This window comes from Dipteris shenzhenensis, chromosome 21 (genome assembly GCF_047967505.1).
Source record: "Dipteris shenzhenensis isolate YYH24624 ecotype China chromosome 21, Dip_SZ_1.0, whole genome shotgun sequence".
Classification (NCBI taxonomy): Eukaryota; Viridiplantae; Streptophyta; class Polypodiopsida; order Gleicheniales; family Dipteridaceae; genus Dipteris; species Dipteris shenzhenensis.
In genome coordinates this window covers 17,701,475-17,722,073 of record NC_141616.1, presented here as the reverse complement: position 1 = coordinate 17,722,073, position 20,599 = coordinate 17,701,475, and the positions used below count along the sequence as shown (strand labels likewise).

Sequence of the window (20,599 nt, the reverse complement as noted above, 5' to 3'; positions counted from 1 at the left end):
AGGTATGACCAAGGTCTAACAACTTGGCATGTTGCTGAGGTGACCATGACATGACCCAGGTATGACTCTTGGTGGGTCGCCATAAACTTTGAGTACAACAAAGAGAAAGCCAAGCCACTGAGCCCCATGTCATAAAGAATGGGGAGTGGGCAAAGTGACTGAAAATCCTGACTTACCCCCATCCAAATCATCCTCGCCTGTCTACAATCCCATAAGCAATGCTGAATAGACTTCGAAGCAGAGAGGCAGCGAGGGCAAGTAGGATCGGCTCCGAACCTGGACCTCCAAAGGTTCACTGCAATCCCACCATGGATAGAGAGCCAAAAGAAGATAGTAATCTTTCTATTCCTGTGGGATTTTCAGAGTCTCCTCTAGAAGCACCTCTGCAGATCCGCAGTGATATCAAATGTCTCCCAATGAGGAACTCTGGAAGGTCTCCAACCTCTACTACTGAGCTGAAGTCTCCTGGCATTACTGACCGTGTAACGAAAGAAGGGGATGCTCTTCTCTCGATGCCCTGCGTCAATCCACTCCCACTCTCCGGGGTCCCACTGCAAATACCTGATGGGAACTCCCCCATAGAGCCACAGCCTCCAAGACCCGGTGGAGAGTAGCCGAGGGTCTGGGTATAGGAACCACTCTGAAAATTATCCCTACACCAAAAGACCTACAACCCTGATAAGCTGAAAAGCAGACTCAAGCAAGATGTCCTCTGTGGACCTGAGCGATCTGCCACCATCCTGGACACAAAAAACTAAAGCATCCTCCTGTGCATCTCCAAGGCCAAAACCTGAAGCGGAACACCGCCTCTCGTAAAAGTACCTGCCAAAGTGGAGGAAGTGAGTGGCATATCATCTGTGTCTACCCAAACCTCTGGAAGGGCTGCCTCAATCTGCAAGATCCTCCCTGCACTCCCTCTGAGATGTCCTATCAACCTTGATTTGGTCTCCTCTGGAAGCCTGCGGAAAGCTTTCCAAGACCCCATAGATGATGCAAGTCCCCTCTCCCACCTGGACCACTGCATGTAGAGTGAGGCACCCAGTGGTCTGCCATGATCATCTAAAATACTGTCATTCCACATGATGGGTTGCCTATCAATCTCTTCACGAGAGGAAGAAGGAATCCTCCGAAGAGTGCTTCTGAAACTGGCCCAAGCTTTCAGAATGGCAACCATGAGAGGGGACGAATGTGATCTGAGGTGTGTTGTGGTAAAGATCCACCTAACACTGCTCATCCAGTCTCCTCCTAAAGAAGGTGTGCACCTCTGTATGCTGCTAATAAGAAAGTCCTTCCACAGTTCCTGCCCTAGCATAAGTCCCCGCACCACCATCTTACAAAGTAAAGCTCTGCAATGTAAATCTGGATCAATAATATTGAGACCCCCTTCCTGTGTAGGGAGGATGAGGGTCTCCCAAGCCACCCTGGCTAAGGCATCTGTTGTGCCATCAAGCCCACTCCGAAGAAAATTTCTGATCGGTCTTCTGAGCTGAATGATGCAGTCCCTAGAACGGCACCAGCATGAACAAACAAACCAGGCTATGGCCAAGAGGACCTAGTTGACCACCACAACTCTAGAGGCAAGATCCAACTTGGCTGAGCTCCAAAAAAGAAGCTTCCTCCTGATGCTCTCCAAAACAGGAGCAAACTGCTGCGTGGAAGAAATATCTAATCCAACCTGGCAGCCAAATACCTGATAGGCACACCCCTCTGAACCCAAGTGAATCCTATGTCAAGCCCCCAAACTAGAGTGTCCTCATCACTGATCCAAAAGCCATTGGATTTATGCCAATTTATCTGCGCCCCTGCCGCCAAGCAAAATAAATCCAATGCTGTCCTGAAAGAAGTGAGCGTCTGTGGAGTGGCATCCAAGTAAACTGCTATGTCATCTGCCAACTCATTGTCAAGTAGCTCCTCTTCCCTTCTGATGGGAAGTCTCAGCCCAAAGATGTCAGCTTGAGATCTAACATAAATACTCATAGCTTCGGCCACGAACAAAAAAAGGAAAGGAGCAAGGGGGCATCCCTGACGGACTGATTTCGAAATCTGAAATCTCTCACCCCTTACCCCACCAATAAGTACCTGGCTGTGGGCTGATCTGTACAAAGAGGAAACACCTCTAATCCAAGCATCAGTAAAGCCAAAGCGTAGAAGGGTGCCCTCCCAAAAACCCCAATCTACTCTGTCATAAGCTTTCTCAAAATCCAAAAGTAGAATGGCTAGATTCTGGCCACTCTGCATGGCCCACTCCGAAGCTTCCCAGAAAGAGAAAATGTTATCAAAAATGCTTCTTCCATGCACAAATCCCGTCTGAGTGTCATGAATAAGATCAGGGAGAAGGGGCTGCAATCGGAGGCTGATTGCCTTGGCCAGAATCTTGTAACAAGTCCCCAGAAGTGTGATAGGCCTCCACTGGGACACTAAATTTCTGCAACCACCTTTCGGGATAAGGTGGATGAGAGCCTCTGTAAGCGACCCAGGCATCTCGCTAGAGTCCCAAATGGCCTGCAGGGCTGAAGTAATGTAGTCTCCAATCATATCCCAAAATGCAATGAAAAAAGACGGGGTGAGGCCATCCGAACCTGGGCACTTGCCCTTGTGAAGGGCTGAAAATGCAGTCCTGAACTCTGTGTTGGTGAAAGGTGCATCGAGCAAAACATGCATACCCGGATTCACCAACACAGGGATGCTCTGCCAAATAGCCTGTCTAGCATCCTCTCTATCACGTGTCTCAGGATCAGCAGTAAGAAGGGTGGCATAGAAATCTGAAGCTATGCGTAAGACATCATCAGGCTCTGTCTGTAAAACCCCATGTGAGTCAATAAGCTGGGATACACTCTCTCTACTATGTCTAGGGCCAAGAGTAGAGAAAAAGTGTTTATTAACTCTACCACCCATCTGAATCCAGAAGGACTCCCGTGCATGAAAGGCATACTCTGCTCTCTGATCAAGCAATATTTGCTGATGAGCCCTTGCTGTAGCAAGGCGCTCCTGAATCCAAGCATCTGAAGGCCGTTTCTGCTCTTTCCTCTGCAAAGCTGCCAACTGCTAGCGAACACCAATCTCACGTCTAAGAATATCTCCTCTCCTGGTACAAGCAACTGAGCGGCAGAAGTCGCTAATACCAGAAAGGGCAGCAGCTACATGTGATGGATATGGCTGCCCACCCTGGACATGAGAAACCCATATTTGCAGGGCTGCCTTTGTAAGGTCCTCCTCTGTGTAAAAGGCATCTGGAATCCTAATGCTGGCAGACCGGCCTCTCAAGTGAGGCTCTGAGATAGCCAGCACAACAGGAAAGTGGTCTGAAGTGGAAACCCCAGCAGCAGTGCACCAAGAGAACAGAAGGGACTGTGGCTGAATAAGAAAGGCATCGTCCAACCAAGTATCTCTGCCACAGAAGTGAAAAAGGAAGGCATCCCAAGCTGCTCTCTCCAAAGAGTGAAGTCCGCCTTCTCTACCCCCTTTTTTATATGACGGTAACTCAACCATGTTAAAGTCACCTCCAATCACCCATGAATCCGCAATGGGGGCCCAGGAGAGTAAATCCTTCCACATAAGGACACGTTCCCCTCTAATGTTGGAGGCATACACGTTAAGGAAACCAACCTTACGCCCTCCAATCAAAAGAATAATCCACTGAGCTCTAGAGAGAATAATGACTCCGTGTCCAACAACTAAGGGGAGAACCGACTGCGAAACTGAAATAGAAGTGCCCCCCCTGGTGCCCAAGGCAGGCGACCAAAAAGTATGGCCAGAAAGCAACTTGCCTGACTTGACACAATCTCTAGAATCCAGTTTGTGCTCTTGAATAAATAAGATATCAATGCAAACCCCAGTAACACCTGGATGAAGCTGATCCCTTGGCACAATCTCTAGAATCCAATTTGTGCTCTTGAATAAATAAGATATCGATGGAACCCCCAGTAACACCTGGATGAAGCTGATCCCGGATCAGCTGTCTACAGCCGCGATGTGGGACGCCACCTAGACCCTGTATGTTCCAACTAATAATCCTCATCGACGGGAGGATGTAGAGTGAAACACCTTACCCGACCTAGTGGCGGAAACAAACCCCTCAACAGGGAAAGACCTCCTGCTCGAGGAGGGAGGAATGGAACCAAGTGGCGGAAAATCAACAGGGGAAAGAACCCTACCACCTGAAGAAGAAGCCCTGTCAACAGGAAACCCAATCACTCGCTCCCCAAAAGTAGCGGGCACAAACTCCTCCTCTGGGAAATCTGAACCATCTGCCAGGGCTGAAAATGAGTTCCTGTGAAGCAAGCCAGACACCGGAGTGCGAAGAATCCCTTCTGAGAGAAGAGGATCAATAGTGTAAACCATCCCCTTCCCCCTGTCCAATGGAGGAAGTGAAGACTGCTCTCTATCCTGTGTCTGCCCAACCGCGGAGACCTCTACTGCCTCAAGAAGAGTGTCTGGCACCGCTGGTTCTAGGGAAGAAGCTGCAACCGGGGAGGAGGTCGAAGCTTCAATGTCTCGCACTATGCGAGGTGAGACTGGAGGGACGGCTCGAGGTGAAGCAGAGTCCACTAATGTACCCTCGTGAACTGAAGGAGGGATCTGCACACATGTCGGAACCCACTGGAGAGCGTCGCGTGCCCCTGAGGTAGGTAGGGGTCGAGGAGCAGGTGATGGACCTGTACCACCCCCTATCGAGGCCAAGCAGCAGGTGCTGGACCTATACCACCACCATCCTGAGGAGGACCGCCACGTGAAGGCCGAGGAGCAGGTGCTAGACCTGTACCACCCCTCTGTCAAGGCCGAGGAGCAAGTTCTGGACCTGTACCACCCCCCTGTCGAGGCCATGGGGCGGTAGTTGTACCAGAGGGCATCTTGGGCCTTTTCTTCTTCCTGGGGCAATCCCTGGCAAAGTGTCCAATGGTCCTGCATATCCTGCACTGGTCCTGCGTGCCTGAAATCTCTACTCTCTGGCGAAAAAAAGAACCATCCAAGCGCTGGATCATAATATGGTCCATCTTGAGGTTAGGATCCTTACAGAGGACCCTAACTCTAGGTACCCCATCAGCCTTGGTTGCCTCTGCTGCAGTCAATGGCAACCCAGGGAGGGGTGGGATCTCAGCAACCGCGCCAAAATGCTCCCCAATAACAAAAAGAAGTCGATGGTAAACCTGGCAAAGCCCGAGAAATCTGATGAAGAGCGAAAAGATTTTCTTATCTGCCTCCACTGGGTCGAAACCAATATGAAAGGCTTCAAAGAAGATCTTCATGTGTCCCAAGTGTAAAAATTCAGCTTTGAGCATAGTGCTCGCAGCCTTTGGAGTGTCAAAAACAACCTGGAAAAAACGTCGTCCCAGAAGACGAACATCTAACAATCGTGAAGTGAGGTCTGGGGGAAGAGCCGCAAGCATCCAGTCTCTAGCTTGGGATCTGGAGGGGTGAGACCCGAAGATGCGTGCTAGCAACGTGGTAGAGCATTCAATCTCTAAATCCTTCTTGAGCTGCTGCAACTCGTCTTTAAAAAAGGTAATAGTTTTCGCGGCCGGTGGAGGTGGAGTAGGGTTGGCTGACGGAGTATCCATCGCCAATCGAGGTGAGGAGGCCGACTTGTACAATTTGGAGGCTCCTTCCACTCCAAAAAATGCTGCGGGAGATAGGGGGGTAGAAAACAGGGAAAGGAGGTGAGGAGGAAGCAGGGGAAGGGGCGAGGAGGGGAGGGGTAGAGGGGAGAGGCTGAGAGGCTGAAGGGGAGGGGGCAGGCTGAGAGGGAGGGAGGGGGCAGGCTAGGGAGAGGAGAGGGAGAGGAAGGAGAGGCAGGAAGGAGGTGGGGTGAGGGGCAGGGAGGGGGCGGGCTGAGAGGAGAGGGAGAGGAGGGAGAGGAGGGGGAGGAAGGGGGCGGCGGCAGGCTGAGAGGGAGAGGAGAGGGAGAGGAAGGAGAGGGAGGGGCAGGGAGGGGCGGGCTGAGAGGAAGGGAGGGGGCGGCGCAGGCTGAGAGGAAGAGGAGAGGGAGAGGTGGAGAGGCAGGGAGGGGGCGGCGCAGGCTGAGAGGGAGAGGAAGGGGCGGGCTGTGAGGCAGGGAGGGGGCGGAGACGCAGGCTGGGAGGGAGAGGAGAGGGAGCGGGCTGAAGGGAAGGGGGCGGGCTGAAGGGGGAGGAGGAGAAGGGAGAGAGGGACTGAGGGAGGGGGAGGGGCTGAGGGCAAGGGAGAGAGGGAGGGGCGGGCTAAGGGAGAGGGTGCAGCAAGGGAGCGGGGAGGAGCAGCAGCTCAGCGCTCCAATCTTGCAAGCTTTTTGGACTCAGTTTGAGTCACATTTAAGCATTTGGGAATTTTCTGGTGCATTTTGAGCCATTGCTTGGCTGAGGATTCAAGCAAGTGCATTTTGAGATTGTCGGTGTGCTCATTTGGACACATTGGCAGTAGAATTTACTTCTTTTGCAAATAAATTGCAAATTGGGGCTTTCAGTCAATTTGCCCCTTTTTGAGTTGCAATTTCTTGCAAAAATTTGGGGCTTTTTGCTTTACACTGCAATTTCTTGCATTTTTGGGGCTTTCAAGCAATTTGCCCTCTTTTGGATGCAATTTCCCTGAAGAAATTGGGGCTTTTGGCAATCTGATGCAATTTGGCAGTACACAAGCATTTTGGGACTGTTGTAGGCAATTTTGAGTGACATTCGAGAGCATTTGCTGAATAATTGAAGTGCATTCTGAGCCTTTGATAGGCTGTGACAGTATTTGTCACTGTGGGCAAATTTTTCTTTGCAGATTTTACTTGTGCATTTTACATCCCAGGAAGGGATTTGACTTGGTCAGTTTGCTGTATTTTTTGAGATTATCTGGTGAAAATGGCTCAGAACAACCCCAAAGAGGTGTTCGGAGTTCTCACACAGGAGGATAAGTTGGATGGCACCAACTACTCCTTGTGGAGTTTCATGGTTCGCAATATCTTGGTTGGCAGACATCTTTGAGATTATGTCAGTGGAGATGAAGCAAGACCAGATACAATGACTACACCTGTCACTCCTACAACTGGCAGGGGTAGAGGTGCAAATGCAGCACAAGTAGTTGGAGCAGCTGCTCCAGGAGCTCCCACGACAGGGCAGAAAAGATGGGACTCTAGAGATGCACAAGCTCTTTCTGTAATTTCTCTGTCTGTCAAGAGGTTCATTATACCTCATATTCGGTCATGCAAGACATCTATGGCAGCTTGGGAGATACTAGAGAGTATGTTTGTAGCAAAAAATGATGCCAGGGTTTCCTTTCTGAAGCAAGAACTATCCCATACGCATATGGAGGAGGGAGATTCCATGAATTCTCACCTCACAAAGCTTCAGGACTTGATGGAACAATTGCTTAATATTAATGAAGTCATTCCGGATTTAGAGATGATCACCACCACTCTGAACTCTCTTCTTGAGTCCTATCTCGGTTTCCACACCTCGCTGAATTTGTCATTGAGGGGGGGCAGCAATCTTCTCTCTTTTCACGAGTTGGTAGGACTTCTGTTGCAAGAGGAGCAGACTCACAAAAATATGGCAACCCAGGCTGGCGAGCATGCTATGCTCTCCAAGTTCAAGCCCAAGGGTAAAAGGCAGCAAAAGCCACATCAAAATCAGCCCACAAATCAGCATAAGTGGGAAGATTACTAACTCAATACATTTGGAGGGGCCTAAGAGCCCATATGCAGAACCATAGCTTGAGGGGTTCTATGATGCAAATTGGGGAGAAGGCCCGAAACATAAGTCTATAAAAGATACACATTCATGTTGGATGTTCATTGTGTGTCCTAGTCTAGCAAGAAGCAAGCAACCATGACACTCTGTACGGCTATAGGGGCAAAAGATGACTAATCGAAATTTGTATAAATTTTATATACATACATATAGGTATGTAAGTATGTGTGTGAACATCTAGGGAAAGTTAAAGGGTGTGACTTCTATCCTTGTAGGGAACTATTGTGTGTGGGTTTCTTGTAAAAATGGAAGAGAGACCTACCATGGAGGTGTGATACGAGTCGCGCAAGCTAGGAGGAGAAAAATGTCTCAAATAACTGTGAGTTTACAGGACGAAAATTCAATAGTGACCTATGCTTCAGGTATTAGATAATAGGAGAAAAAATTGATCGTAATAACTTTGTATTAAAGTAAGAGGTTGGGAGCGATTCAGCATAGATGTTTTGTTAGGTGCAGATGGCTTCCTGGTTGATGTGAAAGAGTGTTCAGCTTCCATCATTTTGTAGCACGCTAACCCCTTTGTAACACATTGTTAAGGGATTGCAAGGACACTCCTTATGGTGTCACTTCTGCATCTTCGGAGAGGTTATACGACATTGCTTGAGCGATGCAGGGTTGAGGAACAGGTTGCAACGATTTTGTGTGACAGAAGTGTGGCAACCAATAAGGTTGCTCTATGGTCTTAGTATTTTGAAAGCAAAGGGTATGTTGGGTGTTAGCGTAGTGTAATGGAGTGAAGTATGACAATTTTGAATCACCGAATGCAATTTTTCTTTCAACATTTTACAAACTCCATAGTGGAAGAGAATGATTAAGGAAGTTGCATCTGTGGGGCCTACAGACACTTCGACAGGGGTCGCCTACAAGGCAATACGCACCCTATCGAGGAGGTGTGGTTTGAGTTAGGGAGGAGAAAAATGTCTAAAACACCTATGAGTTTGCAGGACAGTGACCTCTGTTTCAGGTAGAGATAGTAGGGGCGAAACTTGATAGTAACAATCTATACGGCCCGCAGCAGTGGTGGGGAGACATCACAACACGCCTTAAGCTATCCTGGTGCAGCTCTGGCTTGACATTGTTTGCAGGGAAGAAGGATTCTTAAAGGACAGAATTGTTTAATCAGGTATAGCCTGCAGGGATGTTGTACACGCACACAATCAAGGACTCCCCTAGCTGTGTAGTCCCCCAACTGACTTCTTGAGGCTGCTCCTGGGTCACCATAGGCAATGAGACAGGAACTGTGAACCAGTCTGCAAGCTGATCCTGTCACAGTACCTTAGTGGTGGATAGCTGATCTTCTATTTTCCCAAAATACCGCCTAAGTTGTTATTTCGGGGGGGAAATGAACTTCTTTTCCCCTCGCCATTTCAGGAATTTGACAGAAATGTCAGTTTCTCCTTGTTTCTATATCCCTTCTCTCATAGAGACTTTAATGAACATTACCATGTCATTCCATTGTGCTTCCCACTTTCTGAGTTTCCTTGCATGGACACATTTTTAAGCATGTTCTAGCTTTCTCTTGGGCTTCTCAATTTTCCCGACCTATTTTCTCGAGGAAAATCCTCTTGTTCTTCCTTATGAAAGCGTATAGACTTTTCCCATTCTGGCTTTTCCATAGGTGCTGCTGCTGCCGTGCTTCCTCTGCATCATTTTATACCATTCATTATGGATCCTTAGTTGCTTCTTCCTTGGCTTTTATTAAAGCATTTGAGAGCAATTTGACAGCTTCCCTTAAATGAAACTTGCCATAATCCATTTGCAACTGTGCATACCTTAAGCCAGCTCTTCTGCCTGTTGAGTGACCCACCATCAAGTAAGGCCATTATATTCACAGTTCCCATTTTCATGCCAGACTGGGTCTTGTCTCCTCCCCATACCTCTGCTGTCTTACCTAACCTTCGAGCTGCCCTCACAACCTGTAAACAAACATATAAGACGAAACATGATTTTATCAGCATAGCAATAGGACCAACGTATACAACATAAAACATACAACTAATAAAACAACAATTATCAGCTTGTGCCCTTGCCCACCTGCATACCCAATTCTCTTGTGGGAACTATCACAATGGCTTGAACAGCTGCCCTTGTTGGGACCACCTTTGCAAAGATGGCAAATAAATAGCAAAGTGTTTTTCCAGACCCTGTCTGCCAATTACAAAAGCTTTGAGATTTACATTATCCAAAATCCTGATGCCTCAAAAATTATTCAGCTCCGGAACAGACTTCAATCAAATGTCTTTATGCTCCCAAGACACAAGTCCATTAATACCCTATGGAACCAAACAAACCGTCCCAACCAAACGTACTGGAGGATGGCATCCAAACACAACATCTAGAACAGAACTAACTTATGCAAAAAAGGTACCCACTTATGTTCTTCCAACTACACAGAACAGATCTGCAAATGTGTGCGCTAACAAGCTGTGAAACAGGTGGGAATCATGGGCCTCCAAATGACACCACGTTTAATTAATACAAGGTGGTCACCAACACGTATTGCAAGAATTTATAAAAGTATTTTCAAGATCTACACTGTTGAAGAGAGCTCAGAAAATCATGTTCTAGATGCGTAGAAACCATTTCAAGGCTGAGACCATGTTCTGGATGCATAGAAACCATTTCAAGCCTACCTTGACATACAGCGGACTTGAGACTGCCTCAAGATGTGAAATTTGTTGTCCATATAAGGAAACTAGAGTAAATCATCTCATTAAATAGTCAGGCCAATCTTCCACCCATGTGTAAGGTTTCCATTTGGCCCTTTTTTAATGCCTTTTTGCATAGAATGTAGAGGCCAAACTAAGCCTAGGAATCATGGATAGATAGCTGATTGGGAAACCCATGTGATGTGCCAGTGTATTCTGCCCAGGTGCCTATGATGGGGGACAACTTCACTCATTGCTCAAAAGAAGGTAAATCTACCCCAATTTGCTCGGTAAAAGAAGCCCTTGCCTTTCATTTGGAGAAGTTTACATCAAGTGTTTACAATTCTCATCACAATAGCCTTTTGGGGGATACTCCCTATCGGCCTCCTTCGCCTCTCTACTACTCTCAGCTTTTTCTCCCTTGACTTTTTGTGTGCCGCATACTTCATTCCCAAACCCTTCCACCCTTTTTCTCAGCTAGTCCCCCTGCTGGTCCTTTACATTGTGTCTGAGACTGCTACTGCATCCTCACAACACACACCCCCACAGAACCAGCTGGCTGCAGAGCGCTCTGCAGAGACCCTTGGCTTTGATGATCTATTAATGCACCATTGGTTTTGAGACCTTTGAGGAGCTTGGCAACAACCCCTCCTTCACAAGACTCTCCAAGCTTCAATGGAGAGGATATGTTGCAAACACTTCAGCCTTCCTTGTATGAAGTCAAAAGAACCGCCTCATCTAGCTAATCAAACCATAGTTAAGCTAGGCAATGCAAAGAAACCAAACCCTAAGAGCGAGCTAGTCAGTTCCAAGCCATAGGTTTATTATTTCAGAACCACACCCGAACCTGAGGCCTAGATTACCATGGTAGCTAGTCCACTTGAGGGTCATGTCATGCGTCTTATACCACAAGCCCCTTCCACCAAGATGCTACTCCCAGGCCAACAAGTCCACATTCCTAAAACACTCATTTCTAGGACGCCCCATAGACTCAGCCCTTGGCTTGTAGTCATTAGACCAGCATGCTGGCTCTAGTCTCAACAGTCAAGTCAATCCAGTCTATGCCCTAATCCTTAACCAAAAATGATACTGGGTTACCCTAGTCCTAACCTTTGCTACGACCACTCCGGGTTAGACTGCCAATAAATCCTAGATCCAATCCAGAGTGTAGATCTCTCTAGAGCCACCAGATTGTGACCTTCAGCTATAGACACGCTAGGTTAGTACAAGATTATATAACTCGCGAGTACTTGCTCCATCCGCAGCACCATCATTGCTACATCTCAATGTCAGACCACCTCACTTCACCCACAAGTACCATCAAGGACACCGGCAACAATATCGGATGTAAACCAAAGATACCAAGACTCCCAATGAGACTCCTCACGCACATGAGGAGCTCAAGCTACTCATGTCCACACATAACATGTGATATGGTGGAAACAACTCCTCACATATGGAGTTTTCTCTCGTTTCCTAGATTCATTAGTAGCTTCTTAGATGTGGCCCACAAGGGATGTACCTCTCATGATGTTCTTTTGTTCCATAGGCTATTTTGGCCTTCCGTAGACGTTAATAAACCTTTCTTTCTTTCTCAATCATGCTTAAGCCCTAGTTAGTCCTATTAGGGGCATAGCATTCTTCCCTTTTAAAATAGATTTTAGTAAATCAAGGTAGAAAGAACAAAATAAGAGATGTAATCTTTCAACATCTATTCAATGATATACTTGTCAACATGAACTAGATGTTGAGGTAGTATTCATTGAAAACCATAAAATCCATCCATAGGATATAGGATATTATAGAAAGAAAGAAAGAAATTTTATTAAAGGTCCACGGAAGGCCATACATGGCCTATGGGACACAAAATCATCCGAAAGGAAAATACATCATCAACGATGCGCCAACTAGGTGGCCTCATCGTAATACCGCTAAGATGCCAAAAATGGCTACAAAAATCCTAGATACAAAATGAAATGAAATAGAGTACGAAAAATGCCTAGATACAAAATGTAAAATATGAAATATGAGGAACATCGTCTTCCCTAAGGGGTCTGTGATCCAAAGAAATGATGGAAGTCATGGCCATCAACCATGCCTCCTGCCATGAGTGTGAAGATCTGGGCAAGTGTCAAATGGGCTGCTGGCGGTGCCAAGTCTCCATGGAGCAATCTCCTCCGAAAATCTGCCATCATCCTCCGTCGTCTAGAAATAAAGCGACGGGTACGGCCTCTGTGTAAGATCATCCTGCGGTGCTGCCGGATCATGTCATATGTACATCCTCGGGGTGGAACCATCGGTGGAACCATAGAGAGAGATTACATTTACTTACTCTTACTAACTCTCTCACCTGAGGCTGAGTAAGACAACATGTGACAACCTAACTAAATCTCTTGAACTTATACTACACTAATAATAATCACTTGAATTATTTAAAAGGTTCCTATATATATATATATATATATATATATATATATATATATATATATACCTTTGTAAGACTAGAATAAGTCCAATCATATAAATTTAGATTTTTTGTTGTTCTAAAGATAAAGAATCTACACAGAAAATAAAAGAGAAAATGAAAGAGAAGAAAAAAGAGGTAAACAAAAACTTTTATGAAAAACAAAAGGAAGACATACTTAGCAAGCAAAGCAACACTTATGTTGTCATCAATGCCCAAGCATGAGCACAAAGACCCGCGGAGTCTCTTGGGCAAACCCAGTGCTTACTAAAATACGTCAAATAAACAAAAGAGAAAGAAAACAAGAAATAAAGAAGAAAGGAAGCAGGTGACTAAGCAAAAATAAACAAGCAAGTCAAGAAACAAAATCTTCCAAAAAACTGGAAAATCGCTCTCTCTCTCTCTCTCACTCTCACTCTTATTTAAAACCAAAAAACTAAATGGCCCTTTACACTTATGTATCGTTTCCTACAAAGAGGCAAAAATACATTTCTAACTTAGAAAGCACAAGCATACTCAAACAAACTCTCCATTGAAACTAAAAGAAAAACAGGCTATTCAGCTCCCCGCTTTTTGTTTTCAGCTTATGTTCAATCATTCTCAACATACCTACCGATACACCATAGATAAAAGACTTCATATCTTAGATGTGCGTACTTTTTTCATTATTTTCCTTGGATTATACCTCTTGTGTAATAGTAAAGTGATCAAATTACTACATTGAGTGATAAAAGACTCCTTAGTTGTCCATATTTTGCCAAATCAGAAATGTTTGAGTCAATGTAAGGCAATTTTATAATGTGTAAACCACTATATTCAGGTTGTTCACGTTTATTGTATATATCAACCTCTAATCCTATGGTAGATTGAGAAAGTCTAAGATCTAAGAAAACACAAGAATCCCCTCTTGAAGTGCAGTTCAGTTCACAAGAGTCGCAAGGATAGATTCCTTCTCCAAAAGCACTAGCGTCTTTGTACATAAAGTCTTGAAAGTTAGGAGCATCTAGTACAAATAAATCATCTATAAAACACCTAACTTGGCTAAGCTTATGTAAAATGATAGGGCAAGTATTGATAGAAATCAGACGTTGCATAAACTCAATTTCATAACGATAAATGAGGTGCCTTTCTTTTCCTCTACCACACGGATTGGCACGAGACTTCAGATGGACTCGTCGAGGTGGACTCCCTCGAGGGAGAGACACTGGGTGACCCAGAGAGTGCCCCGGGATGTTCGCTCCAGGTTTTGGACGCGGTTGTGGTCCAGCTTGAAACCGAGGAAGATTTCATACTTCTTCTGACTAGCAGCCCACAAAGGCTTGCCCATCGGCCCATGGTTGGAGCAGATGCGAGTGGAGGGGCAGTGCCACTGCTGCTCAGATGGTGTCCTGGAGACTATCCCGCACTACCTATGGAGCTGTCGTAGCGCAGCGAGGATCTAGATGAGAGCCATCAGGATCATGACACAAATGCAGAGTCTACATAGAGACTACACCTGGAGGATGGTGGCTTGGTTGACAGAGGGAGGACACGTGTTTCAGATTGATGAGATCTCCCCAACCTACCGGATATAGGGTCAGAGCATTCAAAGGATTGCACTCCTCGAGGCAATCCCCCCTGACACCCTAGCTCCTCCTCCTCCTAGGGAGGACAGTGTTTGGGAGGTGGTAGCCAGCATCACGGCTTGGAACATTTGGGTGGCTCGGTGCAGTCTTGTGATGGGAGAGCACCCGGTTCCACCCTCGGCTACCTTGGTTGCCATCTGGTAGGATACCATTTACACTCTACGGTCCACCTAGGAGCGTGGGACTCCAGGCTCCAGGGCGACTATTGAGAGGCGTGCTCGTTTCTGCAAGGCTTGGCCTGCAGGTGTTTTCTACATCTTCACTCCGTGAGGGATTTGCTAGCTGTATAGTCCCCTCCCCTTGGCTGTTAGCCCCAATTCCAGAGATCCCCTAGGCAGTGAGCTGGGCTTCTCTGGAACAGGCCGGTTTTTCTTTCAGCCTTTTCCGGTTTTTTCATACTCAGCACCTTCAGGGCTGTTGTCTTGTATCCTTTCTTTGAAAAAAAAAAAAACTCAAATTCATAAGTGAAAAGATAAAAGTTTGCTAAAAAGACGGCACAATTAGTGCCCATGGGGATTCCTATAATTTGTTGAAACAAAGAATCACCTATTGTGATCTAAAGATTATCTAAAAGAAAATCTATCCAAGAGCAAGCATCTTCCACACTTTCTACCTTTGTGTATCTTTTCTTTTCAGAACCTATGTCATGATCTTTATTTTTTAGCCACAAAAAGTCAAAGCATAAGGCTGTTTTCTCAACTTTTGGCACTGCATCTATCTTTGTCAAATCTCAGCTTGAAAACTTCAGCCACTAGCTTTTTTATTCTAAACTTCAGGTCTTCCAGCTCGATCTTTGTGTAAAGCGTGGTAAAATCATAGGTTTGAAGGAGAATAGGAGACCCTTTTTCCTGAATGCTTCGAGAGGAATTAAAAATTTTCACAATAGGAATCACTCCTACAGAGTCATTTAAAATCCAGCTTGAGTGCGAGGGGACAACTGCCTCTTTTAATAAGTCCCTCCAAATTTCATGGACACTAGGTAACATGGCTTTGAAGCAGGAGCTTAGCCATTTAGAGACATCCGTCAAAGTAGTCTCACAAGTAGCTGCAATAAATCTTGGCTTTTTTTGGAGTTTTGTGAAACTTCCAAGTAGCACAAAGAAAGGGTATACTTGGATTGCAAACAAACCCAGAAGACTTGCAAAAACTGTGATGTTTTGAGATCAATCCTTTTGAGAAACTAAGGCAGGGGCGTAAGTTTTGGCAGACGAGTTCACTTCTCTCGAAAGACATTCTAAGTAAAACTTTTTGCAAAAAAAAACAAAGTTATTAGAACATTTGTCCATATAAGAAATGACAAAATTCCTATGGAATTTTCGAAGAAGAGATTAATCTTCTTTAGAAAGATGGTTACTTTGCTTTGAGCAATTAACCAAAGGGACTTCTAGTTTTAAAGCAACTTTCTTCAAAATCTTCCCTTTCCATTCAAATAAGATTTTGAACTCCTAAACATTCTTCTAATTGCAAAACAAACTGTACTCAAGATGTCACGGGAGCGTGAAATTCTAAGTACTTTAATGTACTACAAGACTGTGACAACTTTGGTTTTAAAAGTCTAAGCGTGGGCTTAATAATGTGTAATTAAACGCGGCATGGTGCCTAGCACATAAGCGTAATTAATCCCTAGGCCCAAAGGCATTCCAAGGAATTAAAAGAGTGGTTGTTGGAAAATGATGATGTGGCATTTTTAATGGGCCCCCTAGAGGGCCATGTACCTTCAGTGGCCCCTAGAGTTCCAGGTGGCTCTAGTGCCTTCTACATGCTCCTTTGCCATTCCTGGACCTTCCTGGGCCTTCTAAGCTTCACATGTGTGGTTTTCTCTCTCATCTTCTCCCTTTGTTGAGATTTTAGACTGGTTTTTCAGCCTCCTTCAGCTGAATTCCGTTTTTCTTCGTAACTCCTCACCCGTTTGGATTCCTCGACTTCCGTTTGACCTGATGGCTTCCCCTTTGCCTCCCCTTCGCAGTGATATGCTTTTCCCTCCGTGCGTTTGGGCAGAGTTGAGCACTTCTTTTGCTGGTTGAATTTGCAAAAGTGGCTTTTTCTGGACCTTTTTGCTTCTACAGCCTCCTGGGCCTCTCCTCTTGCAAAGCTACAGCTTTCTGTTGAATTTCGAGTGGTCCCACGCACTGGTTGACTGGTTTTTCTCAGTTTTGGAGGACTTTCCGGCAATGAAACTTCTCCAAAACCTTCTCAATGCATTCCTCTCTGAAGCATGCTTCTTTTATGCCCAAGAACTCCCACTTCTTTGCGACAGAAGTGCTTCTTTTCGCATTTTTCAGTGGAATTCTTGCTGGTCGGCTCTTGTAAATGCCCTTTCTTCATGCCTTTGCACTCCTCTTTGGCTGAGAATGCAATGGGGCATTGGCTACTATGTCCTCTTGGCGATTGAGGACTTGGTTCGAGTTTTCAGGGCTTGGTGAGTTGTGATTTTGCTGCTGCAATTTCTTTTTTCCATAAGCTATTGGTTGGCCTCGTGTGCCGCCTCTTTCTAGGTTCACAGGTGCCCAGGCAGTGCTACATGAGTCATTCTTTGGTTGGGTACTTTGCTGATTTTATTTTGGAGCTTTGAAAAGCTTTGTAAATGCCATCTGGAAACCACTCAAAGAGAGTGCAGCTGGGGTGCAATGTGATTGCATCTGGACAACCAATGGAATTGCACTCACAACAGAGAATGACTTTGGATTGAGCCTATAGGTTAAGTGCACTTATGTGATGGTGTTCTATGCTTGAAAGCCTTGCGAAGGCTCAGTGAATTGGGATTGTGTGCTCAATTGCACGGAAGGTCTCCCAGATGCAACTTGTAATCATTTCACTGTGAAATATAAAGAAATACCGAAAGGGGCGCCACGGTGTTTGGAGCCAATCGGGTGCACTTATCTATGTTTGTTGAGCAGGGGCATTGTAGCCTCCATCCCTTTTTCAGTGGTTTTGTTTGTGAACGAATGGGTAAATGCCAAATGGTGATCATGCAATGGTTAATGGTTGTGATATATGCTTTGTGAGCTGTAAATGAGTGCTGAAGTGATTAAAGGTTTAGTTTCACTGCCCTTTGAGTGAATAGAGGCCGGTTTCATTGGTTCCATTGCCGGGATACCCCACACTCTTTCTCAAGAGGTGGGCCTCGGTAGTTTAGTGAAAGGATATCTTTGCTGCACTTTTTGACAGCTGAATATTACAACCATAAACATGGTGAGTACCCATGAGCAAAAGAGCTCCACAATTCCTCAAAGGAGAAGGCAGGAAAGCCTTAATGATCCAGCTAGTGTACAACTGCAGGGAGCACAACAAATGCCTTTTGAGCAGGCCACACATGAAGCTACAACTGAGCTCAACGGTGATACTAGTTCTAGCAGTGAGTCAGATGATGCTATTATGTTGAATGTAGTGACTGTTTTGACTCAACTAACTCAAAATTTGGCTGAGATTGTGCAAACAAATGCGAAGAAGAAGAAGAAATCAAGAAAACACAAGCACGGAAAGAGTGAGTACACACATACATCAGCTTCTCATGGCGGACCGCACACTCATGCATCAGTTTCCCATGAGGGATAGCCATCAAAAATGACTCAGAAAGTGACTTCCAAGAGAGAGGAATCCCCCAAAAGAGCACTTGAGAAAGAGGTACAAAAAGTACAGCCAGTGCAATAGTATGAGCAGCCAGCACAAGGCCTTGGTTTGGGTACTTCTACTCTTCAAAATAATAATGTGCAGTCCATAAATGTGGCTCAACCACCTCAGCCATATTTGAGGCACCAACCTCAATATTTTGGTACAGATTCTATCTTTGATGCTATGTTGATTTCACCGCCAACTGGGCATAGAAAGCAAGCCATGTATGACAATGTGGGAATGCAGCCAGGCATGCAAGCCACAGCATATGCTCCCATGCCTAATGTTCAGCCAACCATGGCTCTCCCTAGTGAAGGGAATGCTGCAAAAATACAGCCATCTTTGGGACAACCAATATCAAATGTATATAAAGAATTTAAGGATGGTGGTTCTCATGTCAAGTTTGAGACATATAATGGAGTATAGGACAGGTACAAAGCCCTCACATTCCTTCAACAGTTTGATGCTGCATTTCTTGGGGGTTTGTTTACAGAAGTGTCCAAGATGAGGAAGGTTGCCACATTTTTTAAAGGCAATGCACTTAAGTGGTACACCAACCTTATGCTTCATGTGTAGGCCATCTCCTGGTGGTTCTAGTGATGCCCTATAGGCCATGGTATGTGCCTTGTAGGCATAAATATAGGCACTTGTAGTGTTAGTGCCTTTTACGCCACATAGGACACTTAGTCCTATGTGACACCTAGGAAACTTAGTCCTAGGTCTAGATACAAGTACTTTGTACTCTCTACTTTCATTATCCTAGTTTTGACGTGACGGCAGACTCTATCAACTCTTTGTACCTTGCTCTCTCTCTCTTTCTATTCATCGATCCTACAGTGCTATCAAAGCCCAAATCTACTTTCTGTCCCCGTACAATCCGTACCAACTGCCCGTACATTTCCATACTAGCTGTCCGTACATCCGTCATACCTGCGATCAGTACACCCGCTGTACATTTTCGTACATGCGTTGCTGTACATCAATACTGCTCTCCGTACCTGCACTACGTACTTGTTCGTACAAGGTATCATACTGTGCTTCGCCGTACAATAAACGTACCGTGACTCCGTACAGTTATATACTTCAATCACCGTACAGATCCTGCAGTACTTGCGCCGCCGTACAACCTGCTCAGTACTACGTCCCGTACCAATTGCATACATGCACTACCATACATCGTACAACCACGTACTTGCGTACTGATCCGTACAGCCACGCACTTGCATTGTACAACCACCGTACTTGCATACAGTACATCGTACAGCCACATACTATTCCGTACAACGTACACCGTACCTCTTCCGTACGGTTGTACAACCGTACACCATACATCGTACGGTGTACTTAATCCGTACAGTCAATGTACATTGTACTTGAGCTGTCCGTACAGCTAGTACTTCTTTCGAGATCTCCGTACAGGTGTTGCACGTACAAGGTCATATTCAGGACATTGATATTTTTTGGGGCTTCCAGTTCTTTTCACCTTCTTTAGTTGCAATTTCTTGCAAGAACATTGGGGCTTTGGGATTTGGTCTGCAATCTCTTGTTGTTTGCAGTACATTGGGTCAGATTGCAAGACATTGAGTCACTTTTGCAGGACATTGAGTCAAAGTATCATTCATTGGGTCACATTTGCAAAAATTTCAGCAAAATTTGGGGCTTTTCTGCATTTGCCCTCTTTTTGGCCTATTTGCCCTCATTAAATTTGGGGCTTTTGCCAGATTTGCTGTTTTTGCAGTGAACATTGCCTGCCACAATCACATTTGGGTCAGATCTGCATTTGCCCTTTGTTTTGGGTTGGAAATTTGCAGATATTTGCTGTCATTTTTGGACAACCAGCTTTTTGCAGTGATAGCCTTGAGGCTTTTGGGTTTTCAGGTCTTTTTCAAGGTATCACATTTGCTATGGCTGGGAACAATCAAGATCTATTTGGCGTTCTTTGTGAAGATGATAAGTTGGATGGCACCAACCATCCGATGTGGTCTTATCTCATAAAACATATTCTTGTTGCAAAGCATTTGTGGAATATTGTTTCTGGGGTTGATATGAGGCCAGCCAATGCTACAGTGGTTGCCTCTACTGCTGGTCCCTCTGCAGGAGGTACTCCTCCTGATGCCTCATCCTCTAGCACTCCTGCTACTACTCTTCTAACTCAGGAACAGACAAGATGGGATGCAAGAGATGCAAATGCGCATTCATGTATTGCTTTATCATGCAAGAGAATCATTATTCCACACATCCGGTCTTGTAAGACAGCAAAGGATGCTTGGGACAAATTGGCTTCTCTCTATCAGATTCGCAATGAAGCACGTGTTGCATATTTGAGAAGGCAATTACAGGAAGTCAGTATGAATGAAGGGACTCTATGGATGCATACTTGACAAAGGTCAAGGACCTCATGGAACAACTTGCCAACATTGATGAGGTGGTGCCAAATTCACATCTTGTCAATACCACACTGAATGGACTGCCAAATACATATCAAGGGTTTGCTACAACCCTTCGATTAGTGGCCATGGGTAATCCAGACCACTATTCTTTTGA

At 45.4% G+C, this 20,599-nt stretch overlaps 1 protein-coding gene across 2 annotated transcripts in view; it reads right to left on the bottom strand.

Moving 5' to 3' along the window:
- LOC147888572 (P-loop containing nucleoside triphosphate hydrolases superfamily protein) overlaps window positions 1-20,599 on the bottom strand; it is a 113,181-nt gene that overhangs the window by 66,383 nt on the left and 26,199 nt on the right. For both annotated transcript variants that reach the window (XM_087393054.1, XM_087393053.1), the window contains exons 3-4: window positions 9,741-9,854; window positions 9,479-9,622 (exon numbers count right to left, since the gene is read on the bottom strand). In XM_087393054.1, coding sequence (XP_087249180.1) covers window positions 9,479-9,622; window positions 9,741-9,854 — 258 coding nt within the window. The remainder of the gene's footprint in view (window positions 1-9,478; window positions 9,623-9,740; window positions 9,855-20,599) is intronic.